This window comes from Camellia sinensis, chromosome 2, assembly GCF_055761805.1.
Source record: "Camellia sinensis isolate YWXY chromosome 2, ASM5576180v1, whole genome shotgun sequence".
Classification (NCBI taxonomy): domain Eukaryota; kingdom Viridiplantae; phylum Streptophyta; class Magnoliopsida; order Ericales; family Theaceae; genus Camellia; species Camellia sinensis.
The window spans coordinates 210,599,233-210,622,532 of NC_138962.1; the positions used below are offsets into that span (position 1 = coordinate 210,599,233).

At 31.3% G+C, this 23,300-nt stretch overlaps 1 protein-coding gene across 50 annotated transcripts; it reads right to left on the reverse strand.

Moving 5' to 3' along the window:
* Positions 1 to 1,807: 1,807 nt before the first annotated feature.
* Positions 1,808 to 22,873, reverse strand: LOC114296726 (DNA sliding clamp PCNA1-like). Of its 50 annotated transcripts, none has more exons than XM_082916783.1 (13): positions 22,719 to 22,873; positions 21,826 to 21,987; positions 20,602 to 20,651; positions 19,369 to 19,537; positions 13,418 to 13,469; positions 10,637 to 10,780; positions 6,026 to 7,227; positions 4,802 to 4,927; positions 4,564 to 4,622; positions 3,744 to 3,960; positions 3,462 to 3,518; positions 2,334 to 2,408; positions 1,808 to 2,235 (listed from the first exon to the last, which is right to left on the reverse strand). In XM_082916783.1, exons 1-6 carry the CDS (start codon positions 22,813 to 22,815, stop codon positions 10,744 to 10,746), a joined length of 567 nt encoding a protein of 188 aa, XP_082772909.1. In that variant the 5' UTR covers positions 22,816 to 22,873; the 3' UTR covers positions 1,808 to 2,235; positions 2,334 to 2,408; positions 3,462 to 3,518; positions 3,744 to 3,960; positions 4,564 to 4,622; positions 4,802 to 4,927; positions 6,026 to 7,227; positions 10,637 to 10,743. The 50 variants fall into 50 exon arrangements, 46 of the variants coding, with proteins under 46 accessions (XP_082772909.1, XP_082772906.1, XP_082772904.1 ...); XM_082916780.1 differs by having other exon boundaries at positions 4,802 to 4,855; positions 6,035 to 7,227; positions 20,548 to 20,651; XM_082916778.1 differs by having other exon boundaries at positions 6,035 to 7,227; positions 20,548 to 20,651.
* Positions 22,874 to 23,300: the final 427 nt, after the last annotated feature.

The window sequence follows — 23,300 nt, forward strand, 5'->3', positions numbered from 1 at the left end:
CTATATTTTTTCACCACAACGTACATTTTATATCATTAATTTTATAATAATGTGAGTTATTACATATCAATTATTAATTTATTTAAAAATTAATATATGAGACTCAATTCCTGTCCCTATATGAGTATAATTAATTTCTTTTTGTGTGTATATTAACTTACATATCTTATTATATATGTACATGTGTGCTTATATATATATATATATATGATAAAAAAATTTATTCAAATTTTGACTTTTCTAATGATAAAATTTTGATTTCGTCTATACTACGTAAGATGGATTACTTGAAATGTAAGAAACACTTACCAATGTTTTAATGGATTAAGGATTAAAGCTACCTGATATGTAAGAGACACTTATTAATACTTTAATGGATTAATGTCATTCTTAGTCATCAAAAGTAGGGATAAATTCAAAATTCAAATGTTATTCTTATTAATACTTTAATGGATTAATGTTTTAATGGATTAAGGATTAAAGCTCCTTGAGCACTTTTCACATCACTTGAGCACTTTTCACATCATTAGAGCTGTATTAGAACTTTCAAATATTATTTTTTAAAATATATTAATAATTACTTTACAAGGGATAATTTTAAAAAATTTTAAATTTTAAATTTTGACTTTCAAAGTGGACATACATTTTGGGACAACAAAAAATGTAATAATGGACCAATAAAATAGGATGGAGAGAGTATCATCAGAAGAGTCAAAATTTGAATAAATTTTTTTTATCATATATACAAGTATCCTTGTACATATACAATAAGATACGTAAATTATATATATACACACGCACACAAAAAAAAAAAATATATATATATATATATATATATAAGGGTTAATTACAAAAAAACTTCAAAATTTCCCGCATTTTTCACTTTAAGCTGCAAAACAATTTTTCGTTACTTTACACAGACAAAGATGAACAGAAGAAGCACGTTGAGACACAAATGAAACTCTGAACTTTAACTTGTCTAAATTGAAATACTGGGTTTCAAAATAAAAAATACGTAAAACCTTAAAAAAAAAAATTTATTTAAATTAATTCATTTTTTCTTAGGTGTTCAAGATTTGGGCATAGTTTGGGTAAAAGACCAACAAATTTGGGCCGGAATAGGTTTCAAAGACAAAAAACTATATGCCTTACTTTTTCGTCTTTCTCATAATTTTTAAATTTGAAAATTTAAGATTTATTTAATCCTCTTAAAAATAAGATTTATCTGAAAGAAGTGATTTCATGAAAGAGGATTGATTATATATATATATATATTTCCTTTGGACTTTTTTTGAGAAAAATATTTATATATGATTTTTTTTAGGTTAAACATATTGTTTTGGAAAATATATTTTGGCCCACTACTCATTTAGTTGTATTAAAAAATAATTTCAAGTAAGAATATCAAATTTTGTTATAGCTACAATTGGGAGGAGGAAACTCAAATCTCCACATTATCAGTGGGCATCTTCAACTAATTGATGTGTCATCAATGTACTGAATTAATAAATCTCACCTTTGATGTCTTATAACAAATACATTAGTAACACAAATAATCTAAAATTTAGTCACCGCAACATAACTAAAATTGAAATTATCCAAACAAGCAATTATTAATACAATAGACAAACAAAAAGGAATCCAAACATACAATAAGTTCCTGCTGATGAACATCCAATGCAATCAACCAATCCATAAATCTACACATTCTCACGAAAACAGTTTCTCTATATGTAGCATCATATCATTTTGACCATTTGCATTATACAACATGATCAAAACTAACAGCTAAGAAAGTACTATAAGATTATGGAATGCAATGTGATTAGTGAGATAAGAAAGTCCTTTTAGACAGTTTTACGAGGGCCTACCAAAATTTATCAGATCAAAATACAATTGAAGAAAGAAAAAGAACAGCCGCCCCTTTCACGCAGGGGGCATTATTAGAACAAAAATGTCCATGTGACTAATCAACAAATGTGTTTGCTACTGCCACTAATTCAACTATATTTCTATACAATTTATACCAAAGGGTTCAAGTAAACCGCTGTACAGTTCTTTGTGATCTGTTTTTTAATATTATTATGTCAGTTCTTATCTTCGGGTGATGGGTTATATTACCAGTGTTCCTTCAGTGATTTGATTATCATCTGAAGAATCAAAGGGTTGAGATTTGGGTTTACTCATGATCCGAGAGTATCCATAACCGAGAGAGCCTCCACTTGCTTCAAAGAGCTACATGCAATATTTGATTGTGGTACCTCAGTCAAAATCCAGCATGATCAAAACTAACAAGACTAACCGAATTACGAAAACCAAACATTAATAAGTACCTCGGTAAGCTCAGAAAGATGGTGGGACCTAAACTTCTTGATAATAGCTTTTATTTCTGACATGGGCAGTTTAGCCTAACAAGGAAAAACAAGATAAAGTAAGAACATTCGAAAGATGCCAAACCAAAATAACCAAACTTCTGTAATGTTTTTGACTTTCCATAGCACATGCTAACAATTTCACAAGCAAGCATCAACCAACAGTAGTAACTAGGGCTGCAATCGAGCCGAGCCAAGCCGAGCTTTAGTATGTTTAGGCTTGTTTATTAAGATTTTAACGAACTCAAACTCGAGCTCAATAAAAATTTAACGAACCGAGCTTGAGCTAAGTTAGCTTAGGCTTGACTCGAGCTTGAGCCTGTCATGAGCCTTAATGAGCCAAAAAATTTATAAATTCATACTTGCGTATGAGACTAAAGTTACAATTAAAACTTTGATTATACAATTTTATATACAATATATATAAACATTCTAAAAAAAAGTCAATATTTTACCAAAATAATAATATCTACTACCACTATTATATAAATGTACCATCTATAATTAAATATTATTTATATTTTTTAAATATATAAATAACTTATTTATCTTATTTTTTATACATATTTTTATATTATTTAATATATAAATAATAAATATTAAACGAACCAGCTAACGAGCCGAGCTTTAGAATGTTTGGGCTAGTTTATTAAAAATTTAACGAGCTCGAGCGCAAAAAAAAATTAACGAACCGAGTTCGAACGAGCTCCTACCGAGCCGAGCTTGTTCACGAACAGCTCTGTTCATTTGCAGCCCTAGCAATAACAAGAGTTTGAGTTGCTGCAATGCAGCTGGCGGATCCACAAGATCAGATCCAAATGCCTTCAGTTTTCAATGCGTTAACTGAGTCAAATGCGTTTGTGTGTGTGTGTGTCTCGTGAAAGTGAAATTATATCATATAAACCACAAAACACTTTGGAGAAGCAACAGCCGCTTCTACTTTACGATATAAAAAACCAGCATGGACATAAAACAGGTGCTCAACAATGAAGACGATGTACACAAATAGTTAAATTGAGACTTAAAGGTAAGCATGTAGCAAGTCACTAATTCAAATCAAAATATCCAATAAGATGCACTGTTTTTTACCTGTGCAAGAACAGCAGCAGCTAGTTGGAGACTAGGTTCCAAGGTCTCGGGGACAACCTGTAAGAGTTTCAACTAAAACTCAAGATATGATGTAATTTGAACAAAAATTTGATCTTTATATAGATAATGCAAGATATATTAGTACTGATAAAAGATTTATACACAAGTCAAACAAGAATAATGAGATCCTCAAGCATAATCCTAAAATAAAATTGTAAGATTAACCTATATAGGCAATTAGGAAGAGTGAAATAACTAATGAAAATAGCAACAGAAATGTACCGCTGTTGCTTCCGCCTTTTCCAAAATGAGGCCATGATCAACGTCATGAGCACAGACAAATGTCTTGACATTTGGGAAATACTTGCTCAAAGCCCACACTGTTCTATAGTTTGCACCGGGGGTATCTAAAGTTATTGCTGCTGCACATGCTCTTTCAGCACCAACTTTATGGAGCACCTCATGGCCAGGAATACAAGCAGCATGTCAGACAATGAACCTGCACAAAGCATATTTAAGTTTGAGCAGGATCATCTATCCCTCTCGACTACCAGCATCACCAAAATACACAGGAAGATCAAGTGCACAGCCAACTACTACTCAGTCACTGAAATGATGGAAAATCTAAAATCAGTTATCTGGATACTGTTGTAAAATATTCTCATAACCATTTAACACATTCTCAGTAAGTCATGGACACAGTACCTTTTCTTTTTTGCCAATTTGCATTTATGTTAAAATGTTCACAGAGATTCAGGGAATATAAGTAAATATAGGAAAATATGGAACCAAAGGCTGGATAATCCTGGATATTCACTTCATAGACTTGAAATCCCCATGTTGTCCTTGGCAAGTAATACTAGATTTTATCATAAAAAATGGACGTCATAAAAAGACAAAGAAGGCATACCCCCAGAACAGAACTACATGAAATAGTCATCAAACTGGCATAGATTACCCAAAAGGAACTAGAAAACTCACACAGCCCACACTCATATGACTAAGATTTTCAGCAAAATATTCAATCAGCAATCCTTTCTCTCTCTCAGACCCAAAATTGACTTTATTCCAGGAATATCAATTCATTGTGATGGAAGCATACCTCCTCACATCAAGAGCAACAAATGGAATAAGTTGTTATGAAAGAAGTTGCGCAATGATCTGAAAGAACAACAGAAGGAAGTACTACTCTTAGACAAAACATGATACATACATCCATACATGAACTACATTATTTTTTGGGGTACGAATCTATAAATAAACTACATTAAAAATAGATCCACCACAACAAATGATTTAAAACAAATTCATCAAAAAAAAAATGCAAATAGTGACAATACCTGGCCAACACGGCCAAATCCACAGATAATGATATGGTCCTGCAAATCATCTGTCTGGAAACAAGCCAAAGGAAATCAACGATCAATACATTCAGTGAATATTTCGGTGTAATAGCAACATCAACCCTATATCAAAAACAGACAATTCATCCCATGGTCAGATGTATGGCTGCACCAAACAATTAAAAACGATTTAAAATTATTGAATAAAAATTTAGTAGATCCTAGGTACAGTTGGACATACTATATTCAGGAGTTTGAATAGATTTAATAACGGATCATATCTTATACAAATATTGCAAGACCAAACTTAGTTTAGTGCGCAGACTTTATGGCAGCCAGTGGTTCTTCACCACCTTCATCCATCATCATCAAATATTTTTGCATGAACTCAAAATGGCAAGACTTCGAGAAGTAATATCAACACAAAATACCAAATGCAAGCGAGTAAGTGTTTACCAAAGATTTCTCAAATGCATAAGCACAGTGAGTTTATTGAAACCTAAGATCAAAACAAAATTCATACACATACATGGTTCAACATTAAAAAAGGCTTCATGATGTTGACAAAGAGACTTTTGAGAGCACATCATAAATATTTCCCCACATTCTAGTGTAATAACTAATAAAAATTCTTATAATACTTTTTTCTTTTCTTTTTTCTTTTTTTTTGGGTACAAAAATGGATATGCAGATAGGCTACTCCAACATATCTGCCAGGGAGTATTGCCCTTAGCACCTACATCATATCTGCAGGGAACTCCATTGCACCTACGTTGGGGCTGAAGCTTAGGCCCCCCGCGTGCTCCAGCGCTAAAGAGTATGTTTTGTCCCAACAAGGGACTATGGAGACTCGAACCCCAGCCTTGAGCGAGAGATTCGAAGGTCTTATCTACTGAACCAACCCCTTGTTAGTCATGCAACAAAAAAATAAAAATAAAAATAAAAATACAATTTTTTTTTTTCTTTCTGATTTGCGCCTCCCATGATATAGTTAGAATGATCACTAGAAAATCTATGCTCCATTTTCCTAACCATGCTGAGTTTGAAAAGCTAAGCTACCTAGTAAGCCAATCTTGATTGACAAATCATATCCATAACTAACATAGTACCAATGAACTACAAATTATTATCTAGTGGAAATAAATAAATGAATTGAATTCTGTAAACCACCAATATAAACGCTTACTCAAATATCATCAAACTTGAAATTATGAATTCTACCTCACTCACTAGAGGCTATGAAGCATGGACACTCCAAAATCGGTGCCGTGGCGGTGTCTGACACGCGGACACGGCAGGGACACGAGGACACATACGGGACACGCCATTTGGCGTGTCCCTTTAATTTAATGAATTTTTTTGTAGGGGACATGGCGGGGACACGCATGTCCATATCAGGACATGGCATGGAAAAAAACGGAGCTGAATTTTAATTTTGTTATATTTATTTGGGGTCCAAGTGTAATATTTAAAAAGTAAAAATAAATTAATTAATTAATTAAAAAAAAATCAACTTGCCCTAATATAGTCTATCAGTGTTGCTGAATTGAAGAGTAATCAATCGATTGAAGAGTATCATCAGTGCCCTAAACCAGTCGATCCACCACCTCCTTGAACCAGTCGATCCAGTCGAAGCTTCATCCAGTCGAAGATCGAAGACCTCCAGTCGAAGCTCCATCCAGTCGAAGATCGAAGCTCCATCAATCGATCGAACAGTCGAAGACCCTAGACGACTTCGAAGGTAAACCTCTCTCTCTCTCTCTCTCTCTCTCTCTCTCTCTCTCTCTCTCTCTCTCTCCTTGTCGAAGCTGAACGAAGCTGAAGACTTTTTTTTTTTTTTTTAAATTAGATTTATATATATATATATACAGACTGTTTTCAACCTTCGAAGACTGTTTTTTTTTTTTAAAAAAAAATTATAGGTTTATATATATATATATATACAGACTCTTTTCAAATTGAAGAGTGTTTATAGGTTTATATATATATATAATTTGAACTATAGGAAAAATATATAATACATATTATAAGATGATATATACTTATACATATTAATTAAAAAAAATAAAATAAACACATATAGGTAAAATAAAATAAAATAAATTAATTAGAACACATTATTTAAAAAATATAATAATAAATAAAATAATTAATGTGTGTTAAAATAAAAAAAAAATTATAAAAAAATTAAAAAATTTGTCGTGTCCCCATTTTTCAGAAATTGCCGTGTCCCGTGTCCGTATGCTTGTCCGTGTCCGTGTCCATACTTGTGCTTCATAGTCTACAAGTAACAAACTCCACACATCATGCAGCTCAAAACGAGAGGCTAGTAACTGGCCTCGGGCAGCTAACCATGGGGTGAGGGCAATTGACACCCCTACCACAAGAAACAGCAAAGACGACATCTGACAAGACATTATACCCTGCAAAAAAGGCCAATTAGCAAACAATTAGTTGTGCTAGCAATACTAATGGCAATAGTTACCATTTATATTGTTTTGTTTTATTTATCTAGTGTGGGAATACCAATCCTACACAGTTTATTTATCTACTGTTATGTATTGAAGTCCACAAAAACATATATATGTGTGTGTGTGTTGAAAAATAGGAATCAAAAGGGGAAAAAAAATACCTAAAATAATAAAGGGATAGCATGAATTTCAGTCAATAATACTGGCTTCCATTCAATGCACCACCACAGATTTGCTTAGACTCCCATTCACAAAATCAAACTCTCAACACCAATCCAGTCCTATGATCCTTTAAACATAAAATAACCTAAGGTTCACCCAATTTTGGTGGCCTATGTAACTTTGTCTAAATAAAGCCCACATCATTTTCAGACCTTGCAATGCTAAACTGACCTAAATTTAGTACTATATCACTTTCATATACTTTTGAGCAAGTATTAAGTACTTATGCTGGTGCATTCTACTAATCAAAGACAAATGATGTGGCATATCATCAGTGCATAATGGATAACTCGGATATGGGTGTAAGGTGCAGGCATGTGTCTAGGTGTTGGATTAATCTAATTCTCATGTCCAAGGACACCACAACATGACTAGATTTCATATTTCTTAAACATTTGTTTGTTTTGAATTTTTTTAGTATAGAATGGTATTTGCAACCAAAAATTGTTATGAATGAAATGAAGGTCTAATGCATAGTGATATAGTAAACTCAAACCATTTAGACATCCTTGTTTGGTGCATGTCCAACTATACATGTTGGATGCATTTCTCATATGGAACCCTTACCCTTACACACGTGGCATGTCTATGTATCAAACACATCATATGGCTTGTCAAATTATTAATTATTATTTTTTGCAAGACATGTTGAGAATACTTCACGGACACACGTCCTACGTCTAGACAAGTCTCTTAGAAAACTGATTTGGGGTCAAAGTAAATATATGGAAATCGATGCTTCTCATATCTCTGTGCCCTAACTTAATATTCATATACATAGCAAATACAAATATATATAAAATAAGTAAATAATTTGTATCCCCCATGTTCATATCTTAATTTTTTTGAAAATTCCATGTCCCATGTCTGTACTCGTGTCCAGGTCTCTTAGGCTGCCACTATGAAACCTAAAAGGATAAGCGAAAGCATTTCACTTTCACACTCAAAGATGGTAGGAGACTATCTAGAATGATTTGCAATAATAATAATAATAATAATAATGTGTCACAAACTCAATTGAGATATCAAATCCATTCATACATTAACACCTTAATAAGCCAACCAAATGGAAAACCACAAATATAAATTTTTTACTTTAAGCTCATATGACGGAAATCCATCTCTTGGACTGTGTTTAGATCATGGATTTGGGTTTTCAAATCTCCACCCAAATCCATGATCCAAACAGAGTCTTAGTCGATGCATAATACACATGGAAAATCATGGGTGCCTAAAATTTTGGATTTTAAGTTTTAGGAGACCTAAACCTCCAAGATTGTCCTAAATGAATTTTCCTTCTGTATCAACTTTAAGGTGAATATACAATTCACACACCTTTTAGCTATGACATGTATGCACATATATGCACATTTAAACAAGTAATTTATGCCTCACCAATTATGAATCCTATTATATGGATCACAAACCCCAATGCATTTGTACTCACCAATTATGAATCCTATTATATGGATCACAAACCCCAATGCATTTGTAACCACAATATGCACACACCTTTTAGCTATGAATCCTATTATATGTGATTCTCATGTTCGCCTAGTTACAAACCAAATATTCATATTAAGTAATGCTCACTCACTGAAAATAAAATAAAGTCAAGTTTTTATTATGTGGGCCCACAGACATGCTTGAATGCAATACCCAGGAATTAGTAAAATTAAACAAATAAACAAATAAATAAAACAAAACAAAAAAAGTAAGGTTGTGTTTGGAATGATTTCCAAACTGTAATTCTATCCAATGTTTTCAAACCCGGACCGGACCGGCCGGTCGGACCGGTTGAACCGGGAACCGGGCCTCGTTCCGGTCCGGTCAACCCCCTAAACCAGGAGTGGGGCCAAAACTGGGAAAAACCGGTGCCTCAGTGGTCGAACCGGCAAAACCGGTGACCCGGACCGGGTCGAGAGGGTCAGACCGGTCCTTTTTTTTATTTATTTTCTTTCTTTCTTTTCTTTCTTTCTTTCTTATATATTTATATATATATATATATATATATATATATATTTCAAAAGTTTGACTAAAGATTCTTATTTTAAGAGTCTCCTCTCATAAGGAAAAGTCTCATTGAAAGCTTGAGAAGATCATGAAATTCTATTCCTATTTATAGGAAAAAAAAATTCAAAGAGAACCTACTAAATTCTATGTGGAATTCAATTAAATTATTTGAAACATATTGATTGGAGGGAGAGTTGAAAATTTCATTTCCCTCCAAAATTAAATCTAGCATTCAATCAATTTATTTGGAGGGAATGTTTAAAAAATTTAATTTCTTTAAAATGACTTTTTTTTTTTTTTATCAATTATGACTTTATTAAATATTATTAATAAATACTATGCAACAATTTTTATTTTTATTTTTATTTGATTATTTATATTTTTTTTTATTTATTTATAATTTATAATTATATTTTTTAATTATATAATATTAATTATGACGTCACGGTTCGACCGCTTTGTCCCGACGGTTGAACCGGTGACCCGTCCACCCGGTCCCTTTTCCGGTTCGCTCACCGGTCCGGTTTTGAAAACATTGATTCTATCCACATTCCAACTTCATGCTTGGATATGACTTTCAAACTGTATTTCCAAAACTCTACAGAAAACTGTCTCAAGCGCGATTTTCAAAAAAAAAAAAAATTCAAATTTGGCCTAACCGGTCGTCCCACACGATGTCCCACTAATCGTCTGGCCGGTTGACCAAAATAGTGCAAATTTTTTTTTTTTGGCACATGTTAATTTTTATATATTCCAAAAAAATAGTCTCCAAATTTTTAAAAAAAATTTGTGCGATTTAATAGAATTTTGATTTGTGTGTTTGAATATGAGTTGTAAGTTTTTGTATAAAATATCATGTCACATCAAAAATTCTCCACTCAATTCAAAACTCTTTCACCAAACAAATTTTCTACACTCAAATCATAATTCCAAAATTCACAAACTCAAAATACAACTCCTACTCTCAAATCATATTTAGAAAGCTCTACCAAACGAAGCCTAAAGCTTCGCTACATAAACCATCAACTATACAACAACGCTCAATTAGTAGACATTAATATGTGTTTGGGAGGACAAATCAGACAGAAAAATTTGCAAGAAAAATATTTAGTTCATAGAGGAAAACCTGATTAACAGCTTCACCAAAAGCCACAAATGCAAACTCTCCACCCGGAGCAAGTAGAAGGCCAACTCTTATCGCAGATATGATTGAAATACCAAAAAGTCTACCTACTACAGCAATATCCCCAGCCAGTTCACCATGCAAAGCCTTGCAATACATATACAATACAACACAGTATTAGAAGCCAAATTCTGAAGCAAAAACATAGCCACAATACTCGAACCCATCACAATCTGAAGAACAAAAGAAAAGGACTTCCACACATCACTGAAACTGCCTAAGAAAATCCCCAAGCAAGCCCACACAACCCTAATCACAGCCCCAAAAAATAGCATCAAATACAACGAAACTAGTCTCATCCCCTTCATCAAATACGTGCTCCACCACAAGAGCTCAAACCCCCATTTCGATTCCATCACGACAATCACACACGCCAATGCCCAATTCACTTGCAAAAGAACTAATACCAGTAACAAAATCACTGAAACCACAACACAAAAATCCAGAAAATAATTCGAATTGTAATCAACATCAAGGCTTAGAATCTCAACCAGTTGGGCACCAAAATCACAAAAGAGGCAAAAACTATAAAGACGACGATTTAAGAGACGACTGTTGTGATGGCGAGGGTGATGAAGGAATAGAATAGGGATATGATGGCGGAGGCGAATTTGGCAGGTCTACCGTACAAGTCGTGGTAAGTGATGTAGGTGATTGTGCTTATTGCGTAGAGAGAGAATAGGGAGACAAAGAGGATGAAGATGAGGGGGAGAGCTAGGGTGTGGAGAGAGTAATTAGAGATTTGGGTTGGGTGGGAGGGAAGCATTCGGATTTGTTTGGGTTGGGATTGAGAGAGAGTAGTTTGGAAAGTTGGGTAGATGATGACAGAGAAAGAGATGGGGAAGAGGAAGAGGATTGTGAGGGCAAGGAAGTGGCAAGAGTGGGCTTTGATGATTCATTTTGATTCAAAGAGGACTCCCAAGAAGTTGTGGGTTGGGGCTAGGGTTGCCATGGGAGGTGAGCTTTAGAGAGAGAAAGTTGAGAGAGAGAGAGACCAAGTCTAATGGTCAAATCAAACGACTAGGTGTAAAATATTTGGGGGGGTATTTTTGACTCTTTGGGTTAATTTGACAACATAGGTAAAAATTAAAAGTCAATTTTTAGTCTATTTTGAACTAGCCTTATCACCCGTGCTATGCACGGGATAATTATAGGAGTAATGCTAAGGACCCCCAGTGACTGGGCACCCCCAGCAACCCCCAGTGCCACATGGCACACTGCCAGTGGCTAAAGTCCAAAAAAAAAAAAGTAATTTTTTAGCCAATCAGCAAGGACCCCCAGCACCTCCACTAGGGGTCCAATGCATTTTCCTAATTATAGATATTTATATTTTTTTAAAAATTTTTTAATATATAAATTATGTTTTTTAAGATTTTTTATAAAAATAATTTAATAATTTTATCACTAACCATAGTGTATAAGAGAAGTTGAAAAGGGTATTGCAGCAACTATACACAGATTGTATCTATAATTATTTGTATGAAGGGATTTTAAATGTTGATCAGGAGATTTTGACCAAATCAATAAATGCAGGCATGTGGAAAGACACGTGGATTGAAAAAAATTAATAAATGCTAATCAGGGAATTTTGACCAAATTAATAAATGCTGAGTATTTTTTTTAATAAAAAATTAAAAAATTCAGATTGGGATATTGAAGCTCCCACAGGCCTTGGGGTTAAAAATCCCCTTTTGCTTAATATATAGTATAGATCATATCATCTTTTATATTTTTTATACTTTTTTTTAAAAAAATCAAAAAATCAATTTTTAACCATCTTCCCAAAACACACATTTGTTTCTTCGGTCAAGTAAGTTTAAAATTGCATTGTAATATGAAGTTTTGAGGGTTTGAATAGTGCAAATGAAACTATAAGACCATCTCCAATGTTGCATCAGATTGAGTATCAAATTTAAATTTGATGAAAAAAGTCACTTTTTCTCTCTCTAATAGTTTCACCAAACTGATATCAAACTGAGAACGGAGCAAAAGTTTCATTAAATTGAGAATTCGCATGAGATTTCACCATTTTACTGTTCAGTAACATTGGCGTGGGGCCCATCGGTCAACCGACCGGACGTCCGGTCTACTTCAATTTGCTTCAATTTTTGATTGGCCTGCGAACTGGTTGAAATGTTACTGAAACAACGGGATCTTCTACCCTTCAACAAACTGACTACTCACGATGATGATGATAATGTTATCCCACAATCGAAACTTGGGTAACTATTTGTTCTTCCCCAAAAAATTGATTATTCTTAAGAGCTTTCTTTATTGAATTTCTTGAATCTTTTGTGTCTGTATATGAATGCATGTTTATATACACACATATACAATATGTTCTTAAAAAAATTGCTTGCATGCAAATTCCATTGAAGAATAACAAATTTTTTTATCAGTTAAGTATACTGTGAGTTTTTTCATTCCAATTCCTTCCCTTTTCTCGGCTACCTAAGAGAGGCTTGGGGTTTTCACCTTTGTGATCTTTCTTTTACAATCTTTTGCACTCATTCAATGATAAAGAGTCACTAACAAATTAATTTGTTGAAGTAAGTCCTGGTGTTTTTTGTTCCATATAGCCTTTTTGTCTCATTTGCAGAATTAGCATTTCCTGATTGAATTTGTCATAGGAGAGGAATTTGAGACCAACTACCTTATTCATGAATTCAAGCAGGGAAAAATATTCAAGCAGGGAAAAATAAATAAATATATTGAGTTGCCTACCCGGTCGACCGGCCGGTCGATCCACCGGACGTCCCCTTCGCTTTGATGCACACTATAGTAGAACAATTGGAGCTGCTCGTATCAGATTGAGAAAATTAACTTTTTTTATTCAAATTTGGTGAAATTTTTACTGAACCGTTGGAAATGCTCTAAAGGGCTTCTAGTTTTTTCATCAAACCACAAGGGGCTAATGTAATTTATTTATTTATTTTTATCTCATAAAAAAAATTAAAAAATTAAAAATTTATTAAAATACCCAATTCTTCGAGTTGAACCCAAATGAATTCAAGCAGGGAAAAATATTCAAGCAGGGAAAAATAAAAAAATAAATTGAGTTGCCTACCCGGTCGACCGGCCGGTCGATCCACCGGACGTCCCCTTCGCTTTGATGCACACTATAGTAGAACAATTGGAGCTGCTCGTATCAGATTGAGAAAATTAACTTTTTTTATTCAAATTTGGTGAAATTTTTACTGAACCGTTGGAAATGCTCTAAAGGGCTTCTAGTTTTTTCATCAAACCCCAAGGGCCTAATGTAATTTATTTATTTATTTTTATCTCATAAAAAAAATTAAAAAATTAAAAATTTATTAAAATACCCAATTCTCAAACGGAAAGACTATATTTAATTAAGAGATTTAAGAAACACACCCTAAAAAATCTTAAATTTGGGTTCAACTCGAAGAATTTAGTGTAAGTTTAAATTGTTCAAATTCAAATATAAATTGATCGGTTGAGGGAACGTCTCGACTCAATTTGAAGTATGGAGAGATCAATTGAAATATGAGTCTGAGATTGACACCAGTCTCTCTCTCAACTCGTTTGGACAAGTTCAACTTTGAGTTTAGCTCAAATAACTTTGGGTTATATTTGGGTTGCACAAATTCAAATATCAAAAAAAAAAAAAAATGTTTATCTTAAACTGATATATTTGATCTTTAAACACTATAATAAAAAAAAAAATCTTAAAAATTACAAAATATGAAACTCTAATATGAAATTTTGTTTATGTGTATCAAAGAGTAAAATTTAATCCAAATAGTAATATAGTAGTATGTGAGAACCCTTGCATAAGTATTATCCGAATTAATTCAAGTGGACAAGTTTAATCCAAACCCCAACCAAATTAAAAATTATATTGTCAAATTCTTTTAAAAAAATATTTAAAAATAAAATTAACTAGACTCATGTTGTTGGAGTTAAAACATTACTAGTGAATATAATATAAATGTCAATAAATACAGATATTTTTCTGATCAAAAAAATAAAATAAGGATGCTTTCAGTATGTTTTATCTGACATAGACATTCTTCATCCTTTTTTGTCATTCACTTCTGTAAAATTAGTCCAACAAAAACAATTTGAATAAGATGGCTTAAGAAAATCGGGTCATTCCAAGCTTCAATCAAGTTGCCGCTTCACAAAACTATAGATAGCCTAAACTTGGAACCTTGGTTTGTGTCAAGCATTAAACAAGGAGATACCATGGTTTGTGAAAGCCTAGCATACATAGCCTAAACTTGTAACCCTAATTTGTGGATGCATCAAAGACCATGATTATCAACCTCTGCTATGCTAACTACATTGTTGATGCATCAAGAGTGGTGTAGGCGTTGTACATCTCTTTGAAATGTTATATGCCCTGTTGTTCTCCTTTTTCTTTTGTAATGTTTTCATCGTTCTTCTCATCTCAAGGTAGTGTGAGATTTGTACATCATATTTTGGACACTAAAATTATACTTTGAGAAATCCACACGAATGGGAAAGTTTATGACCTTGTTTGGTTTGATTTTGGGAGAAATGTTTTGTAACACTTTTTCAAGAATAATTAAACCAAATAGATTTTTTCAAAAAAACTCTCAGAAATGTGTTTGGTTATCCAATTTTCAGGATTACTTTTGAAACATGTTTGCAAAAAAGGCAAATCAAACAGGTTTTTGTATTTTTATCTCAAAAATTACTCTACAAAAAGGTAAACCAAACAAGTTTTTGTACTTTTTTATCTCAAAAACTACTCTACATAAAAAACCAAAATTATTTTAGAGAGAATATTTGGAAAAAGACAAACTAAACAAGTTTTTGTACTTTTTATCTCAAAAACTACTCTACAAAAAAAACCAAAATTATTTTATAGAGAATATTTAGAAAAAGGCAAACCAAACAAGCTTTTGTACTTTTTTATCTCAAAAACTACTCTACAAACACAAACCAAATGTTTTCTACCATTCTAAACTATATGTTCTACCATTCTAAATTAAAAATTATGACATGCAAACTAAGGTAGCGTTTGATAGTGTTTTAGAATTATAATTTGATAATAGAGTTGTATTTTGAGTTTGTAAGTTTTGGAATTATAATTTAAAAAGACAAAATTTGTTTGGTTATGAGTTTTGAAAAAAATGTTCAATTGAATTTTGAATTTTCGATGTGACATATAAAATGAGAAAAGAATTTTCAAAACTTAATTCAAAAACTTATAACTCATAATCAAATACACAACTCAAAACCCTATTGAAAATTCTATTCAAAACTCATAACCAAACTCTTTTTAAAATTCAACTCAAAAAAATAATTTGTATATTTAAAAAATATCAAAAATAAATATAATATATATATATACTTTTTTCCAAATAACAGGTGGCGATTGACAATTGAAAAAAATAAAATAAAGTATTGATCCGATCAACCGACCAGACATCTAACTTTAAAAAAAGTACTGTTCTGGGCGAACGACCGCGTAGATCTGATTTACCAAACATGTTTTCTAAATGTGTTTTGAAATTGATTTGAAATCATAATTTGAAAATTCTTACCAAATATAGAATTAAAATGTAAAGATAAAATTAATTTTGAAAAATCTTACCAAACACAACCCCTGGTGGTTTAAGGAATGTTTTATATCATCCAACAAACATGGATGGAAGGAATAGATGTCTTGTCTTAGGGTGTGTTTTTGACAGCATTGTACAAAAGAAGAAGAAAAAACAAGAATTCCAAGGTTATCTAAGCCTTCGTTCGATGTACATTGATATTCTGATTTTTTAACTTTTTAATTATTTTAAATTAAGGTTAAAAAATTTCGTTTGGAATAAATTTTTGGAAAATTTACCCATAAGTCCTAGTTTTTGAAACGTTAAATCATTTAGTCCTAAAAGTTTTCTTATGCTCCATTTAGTCCCATTTTTACATCAACATGATGTGAATGATGTAAATGATCTGATGTTTCATTCTATAATTTCAAAAATTATTGAAATCTGATGAACATTAGATGTTTTTCATCCTATATTTTCAAACATTATTGAAATTTGATTGACATTAGATGTTTGAAATCCAATGTTTGTAACATGACTCTGATGTTATTAACATTGTATCTGATGTTATTAACATTGTAATGGGACCTTTCAGTCTATAAGAAAACTTTTAGGACTAAACAGTACATAAGTTATTAATTTGGGATTTATTGGTGCATCTCCCTAAATTTTTTTAACTTTTTTAACTTTTGTAAAAGAAAAAATAAAATGATTATAATTTTAATGTGACATTTTATCTTATTGAACTAAAAAACCTATTTTATCTTTTTGTGACTAAAATAACTCCACCCCAACCTAACCCAAACCAAACCTTCATGCCAAACATAGTCTAAGCCTAGCTCAAAAACTAAAATAATAAATAAATTTAATAAAGAAAAGTCAGCTGTAATTCACCAAATTGTTTAAAGTGTCACTATTTGATATGAAATTTTCAAAAATAATTTTTTAAATTTTCAATTCATATTATTATATATTTTTAAATATTTTAATCAACTTTTTCAGTTTTTAGATTTACTTAAACTTTAATATACTTAAAAAGTATAAAATTTATGCAAAAATCTTTAAAATAATTATTGAATATAACTAAATACAAAAATATACTAATTTTTTGTATTATTTTATAAAATTCACAAATATTAGCATATCTAAAAAAAATTTAACATAAATTTCTAAAAAAAATTCACTAAGAAAAATACAAAAACAAAAAAAAAAATAAAGTACTTCCATACAGTAGTCAAAAGCACATCAAAATTTTGATCAGCAGCATATAAAATGAAACAAAGGGGCACTCTCTAGTAGCCACCCTTTAGATCGTTAACCACATCATAAGGTATGGGAGTGACGGTCTCTAGCATCACACCTTCAACCATAAAACCAGGTTTAGGGCCCTCTGGCTGCCTCTTGGGAGTAATTCTATTTCCATACACTATTTACACTTTGTGAACATCTTTCTTAATACATACACTTAATGAATTTATTTATCTTTTGTTTTACTCATTCTACACACAAAATGTTCCAAATATGCCCATGACATATAATGTGTATAAAAATTTCAACACATTAGGTACACATACCACAAAAAACATAAACTCCCACCACACCCCTAAGCCTAAGTCAAAACCTAAACCAACACACATGACATTTTTTCGGCACACTCCAGCAATTTTCCAACCACATTTACTAAAGTATGCAACAAAAAAAAAAAAAAAAAAAAAATTAAGTCAATAATTTTTTGTATTATTTTACTATTATTCTTTAAAAACTAATATTCTGTTTAGTTTTAAGTTTTCAAAAATATTTTTGTTAATTTTAAAATCTTTTTTTTTAGTGTAAACTTTTTACTAAATAAGTGTACTTTTTGTCTTTTTACGAAAAGATGTGCAGAAAAGTAGAGAGGTGATGTGATAGAAAAAAGATAAAAAGATGAATTATTTTTGGGTTGCCAAACTTGGCCTAAGAGAAAAATACATTGTGGTGTTTTGGGAAGGTAAAAAGCTGATTTTTTTTTTTTTTTTTTTTTTTTGGCTTTTTGGTGATTTTTTGGTTAAAAAAGCTAATTTTTTTTTATGTAAAACAATTAAAAAGTCAATAAGTTAACTTTTTTTGACTTGTTGCTAAAAGATCTCATTGAGCTGTTTCAAATTTATGAGTCAATAAGTTAACTTTTTTTGACTTGTTGCTAAAAGATCTCATTGAGCTGTTTCAAATTTATGTAAAATCTTTTTACATTCAATTCTGTTATCAATAGCTATATATCAAATATTTATATAAATATGTCTATTATTAACATGGTCATATCACAAATTAAAATTTTATCATCTATTTGTGTTAAGTCTCATTTATTTTGGAAGGTCTCTTGGAAGAGCATATTTAATTCTTAATATTTTTTTATCAAATCTAAATTTGATTAAAAAAAATATTCAAAAATCATCTTTAATCCTTTCATCAAATCCTTCATTAAATTGAATTTGATGAAAATTCAAGAAGATATAGCATTGAATATGATTTTTTTTTTTCATGAAATTCGATAATAATAATAATAAATAAATTTTTTTTTAAAAAAAAGGATAATTTGAAATAAGAGAATAATTTTTAAAAGAATTTTGATGAAAATTTAATGAAAGAGTTGGAGTATATTATGTAATATATTAATTTTGTTAAAGCTATAATATATTAATATTCCTAAGTTTTATTATACATGTGACAAGTTTGAACTACATTTGTGATATTATTTTAATAAGTTTTGTAAAATAAAAAATACACTAAACCAAACTTCTGACTACGTCAAGATTGCCGCCAAACACGTGAATACATTTTCGGTAGAAGATATTTTTCAAAAAAATATATGCAGAAGTATGAACTATGTGTCCTGCAACATCTTATCATATTGGGTGACATATCAGTTTGAAGCATTGTATAACACATACAGCTCAATATTCTTCATCTTCCTACTACTGCATCATTGGTCATGTACCTAATGTAACTATTCATATATGTGAATGAATTGAACTAGAGAACAACAACATTGGGGGGTCTGTTTGGTAACTATGACTACTCATCTCTATTCATCATTGTAGAAGTACCCAAAAAGAAATTGATGTTACCCAAACACAGCGTAAAGGAAGAAAATTTTGATGTTACCCGGTGATCCCATTGGGAAATTCAGCATATCAGGCCAGTAAGAGGACTTGAATATCCATATCAGGCCAGTAGTGAGCTCTGAGGCTTCAATGTATTCATCCATGCAGATCAAATTAAGTTCGCATATAACCAGACTGGTTTCAACACCCCATATTATACAGTCCCCATTCTGCCAAAAAAAGAAAAAAAATAGAAAGACAAACTATGCATTAATATCCAAATTAAACTATTTGGTCAGCATAAAAAAAGAAAAAAAGTGATATCTATTGCTGAATTTATTTTATATTATGGGTGTATACATGCAATAAAAATCATATATATGGGGTAAAACCCAAAAATTGATGGGAGTTCGAGTTGCCATGTTACATGAAAACCCACATAAGAGATGAAGAGTTTTGGTTCGGTAATGTATAGCAACTCTTTAAAATTATATAGCAATGAAGTTACTCAAATGATTGGCTCAATTAAATCTCATTTGAGATTGACTCAAAAAATAAACAAATCAAGTTTGCATATATTTTGAAACTTCTTTAAGTTTTCTAACTAAACTTAAACAATTCACTATTAGGCTTGACTTAGCTCGTTTACTACATTATTCCGAGATATACAAGTAGACTACACCAAACCAAACTAAATCAAGCCTTAAGTTCCATCAAATGCGGTCGGCTACATGAATCTTTCTTCTCCACTCGACTCTATCAAAGGCCATTTCATTGGTCAAATTAAAGAGATTCATATCTCTATTTACTAGGCCTACTCCATCCCCTAACCCTTCTATCTACTGTCATTACATCGTATCTCTTCACTACTGCCTCTATTGGTCTCTATTGTATATAAGTAGACTACATGATACCATATTTATTTATCATATTTTTTTTATCATTTTATTTGTCATCATTATATTGATCATAAATATAATTATGATATATGAGACGTCAAACAAAATATGATAAACATATGTGGCTATTCCGACATTGTCAATATGTAATGTACCCAAACGAGAGAAAGTTATGAAAATAATGTGTGTGTTTAAATATATTTTTTTTCCAATTTATTTTCAGAAACAAAATTTAAGATCTCAATGAAACACAAAAATTCTCATGAACAATTTATTGTTCCCATATTTAGTCATACATTAGAAAAATATAATGAAAGTCATTCCTAGAAGAGCAATAATACAAAGTGGAGGAGAGAAAACTTCAATGATGTTTTGAACTCTTTGTCAAGGACAACCTTATCGGGTCCTGCGGTGAGTGTCTCTACTTCTGCACGAGTTACATTAACTGCAAGAAATTCAAGAGATGAAAACTTAAGCAAATGAAAAAGAAATATCTTTAATGAATTTGATGACTGTATATCATCAGTTAAATTTAATGAATTCAAGAGATTTAGGTAATTTATTTCGGTCCAAATTTTGTCCAAATCTTAAAAGAAATAATCTTGATTATGCTATGAAATTTGGATAGAAACTGCACTAGGATCATCCAAACATAAATTGAATAAGTTGAGAATCAAATTGACACAATTACACAAAGTACATACTTAGAAGAAAAAGATGATCTTAACTCCATTATAAGATTTGGATGGAAATTGCACTCAGACCGTTTAAAAACAAATTGGATAAATTTGGGATCCAATTGAAATACTAAGAGCCAAAATAACGCAGAATACATAAACTTTGATAATCCATGATGTCATTCGGTCCAAAATTTAGAAGAAGAAAAAAATCTTGATTCCATTATAAAATTTGGACAATAGTTGCACTAGAAGTATCTAAAGACATATTGAATAAGTTGATAATCAAACTGACACAATTAAAATATCAAGAGTCAAAATGACATAATATACTTTGAAACCTACTAGTATATTTAACCCTATTAACATTATAAAGAATGAACCACTGGTACTTTGCCCAAGTGGTTGTGTAAAACACTACTTTGCTATGTGAAATTGTAAATTCAACTCCTATGAAGATGAGATTGATACCCTACTAACATCTAACCCTTATTAATGTTTTTAGTAGCACGACCATCCACAGCATCTCTCTCTCTCTCTCTCTCTACATTGATAACCCTATGTTCTGGTGATTAGGGATATCTGAGACAGCTCATAAGAAAAATCAATGTAGTTCTTATATATATATATATACACCAGTGAGCTCATCATCTTCACCCATTGTGAAATTTAACTGGTTAAAATTAAGAGAAATGTTGGTGGCACGGAATTAAAATGCAAAAAATATACATAAAGTACAATGTATGGTTGAGATTCAACTTAAGTGTTAAGTACGTCATGGTTAGTGGGTCATACTTTTTTTTACATTTTCCTGTGTCTTAATTTTGTACATGTAGCAGGATTGTAAAATTTGACCAATACATAAAGAACAATACTAGAGGTACGTAAAATTTTAGCATTTGCCATACATAAATCACTGAATGTAAATGGATGAACAATTACTTTTGTAGCTCCCGGAGTCCCTCAAGTGCCTCATGATCCTTCTAAACTCTTCAGATGGCATCCCTACAACAACTCCATACTCACATTCTGATTCACTGAAGGCCAAATAATTAGCAGGGATATCAGGAATGTTGATTTCGCCTAGCGTGATCTCATGAGTTCCTGAAATTAAAATCTATTTTCTAATCTAAACATTTTCCAATAATAAGCCTGCAATTAACCTGTTTGGATTGACAGATTTGGTGAGAAAGAAAAGAAAATGGGGAGCTTTTCATAATTAAATCCACTAATCTCATACAGAACTTGCTCAAGAAATCCATTCAAGTTTACAAAAACAGATTGTTTCACGTTTTTACAGATTCAAGAATCGATTCGAAGACAACATAATTGAAAATAAATAAGCACATCACATCACATTATGGTTCTAAAACAAGAAGATGGCTAGGGTTTAAATACAGATTATTACTTTAAAAAATTAGGGGGCTTTCAAGAATCAATTATAACCAACACACACACACACACACACATATATGTGCAAATTAACAAAAACTGCGGAATTGAACATAATGTAATAGAATTATATATATATATACACACACACATGAAATCGAACACATACAGGCCAATATCTTCGAAGAGAAAACAGATGATCCTCTCCTCATAACTGGTCTAGGGCTATAATCATTACTTTCAAAGGTTAAAATCAAATGCTAAGTTGATTTCAAGAACAGAGCATACTGACCTAGGGTTTACAACAGATCACTACTTTCACATATGAAAAACAAGAGCACAACCTTAGCAAATGCTTAGAAAATTTTCAAGAATCAATTACATATATATATATATATATATGAAATTAAAAACATCAAATTAGGTTTTCAGAGAGTACTGACCAGTATCTTCGAAGACGAAGATGATGATCCTCTCTTCCTCGGGACAGGCGAAGACAGTAATGGCATCTTGATCACAGCCTAAGGCAGGTAGCCCCATATTTTGGCAAAAAAATAGGGCTTAAAATTTTAAAAATTGTTTTAGGTTCAATTTTTTTTTTTTTTTTTTTGTTTTAAGATCAATTTAAAGGGGTCCAAATATGTTATTGGGCCCATATATAATTTAGCTCATATTTATTTATAAATGTGTTTGGCTCATATTTATTAAAATGAAAATATATAAATAAATAAATAAAAAACAATATGGCCCCTAAATTTGGTAAAATATATAAACATATATAACATAGGGCTCCTAAATTTGGCTCAAAAATAGGGCCCCTAAATTTAGCAAAATATTATAGGCTCAATGTTTTTTTTTTTTGGGGTTTTAGGATCAATTTAAAGGGTCCCAAAATATTTTTTTAGGTCCATGTATGATTTACTCCATATTTATTTATAAGTATAGTTTGGTCCATATTTATTAAAATGAAAATATATATTAAAAAAAAAATGTTTGGGCTCAAGAAAAATAATACATACAATATA

What these genes read in the sequence shown, in the direction of transcription:
- LOC114296726 (XM_082916772.1), bottom strand. Translation starts at nt 22,815, where the DNA reads ATGGGGCTACCTGCCTTAGGCTGTGATCAAGATGCCATTACTGTCTTC. An exon ending in GGACTCCGGGAGCTACAAAA is followed by an intron (nt 20,652 to 21,825) that starts GTAATTGTTCAT and finishes AATTTCTTGCAG; the next exon opens with TTAATGTAACTCGTGCAGAA. An exon ending in TTTCCCAATGGGATCACCGG is followed by an intron (nt 7,228 to 19,368) that starts GTAACATCAAAA and finishes CCTTTTTTGCAG; the next exon opens with GGTATAATGTCTTGTCAGAT.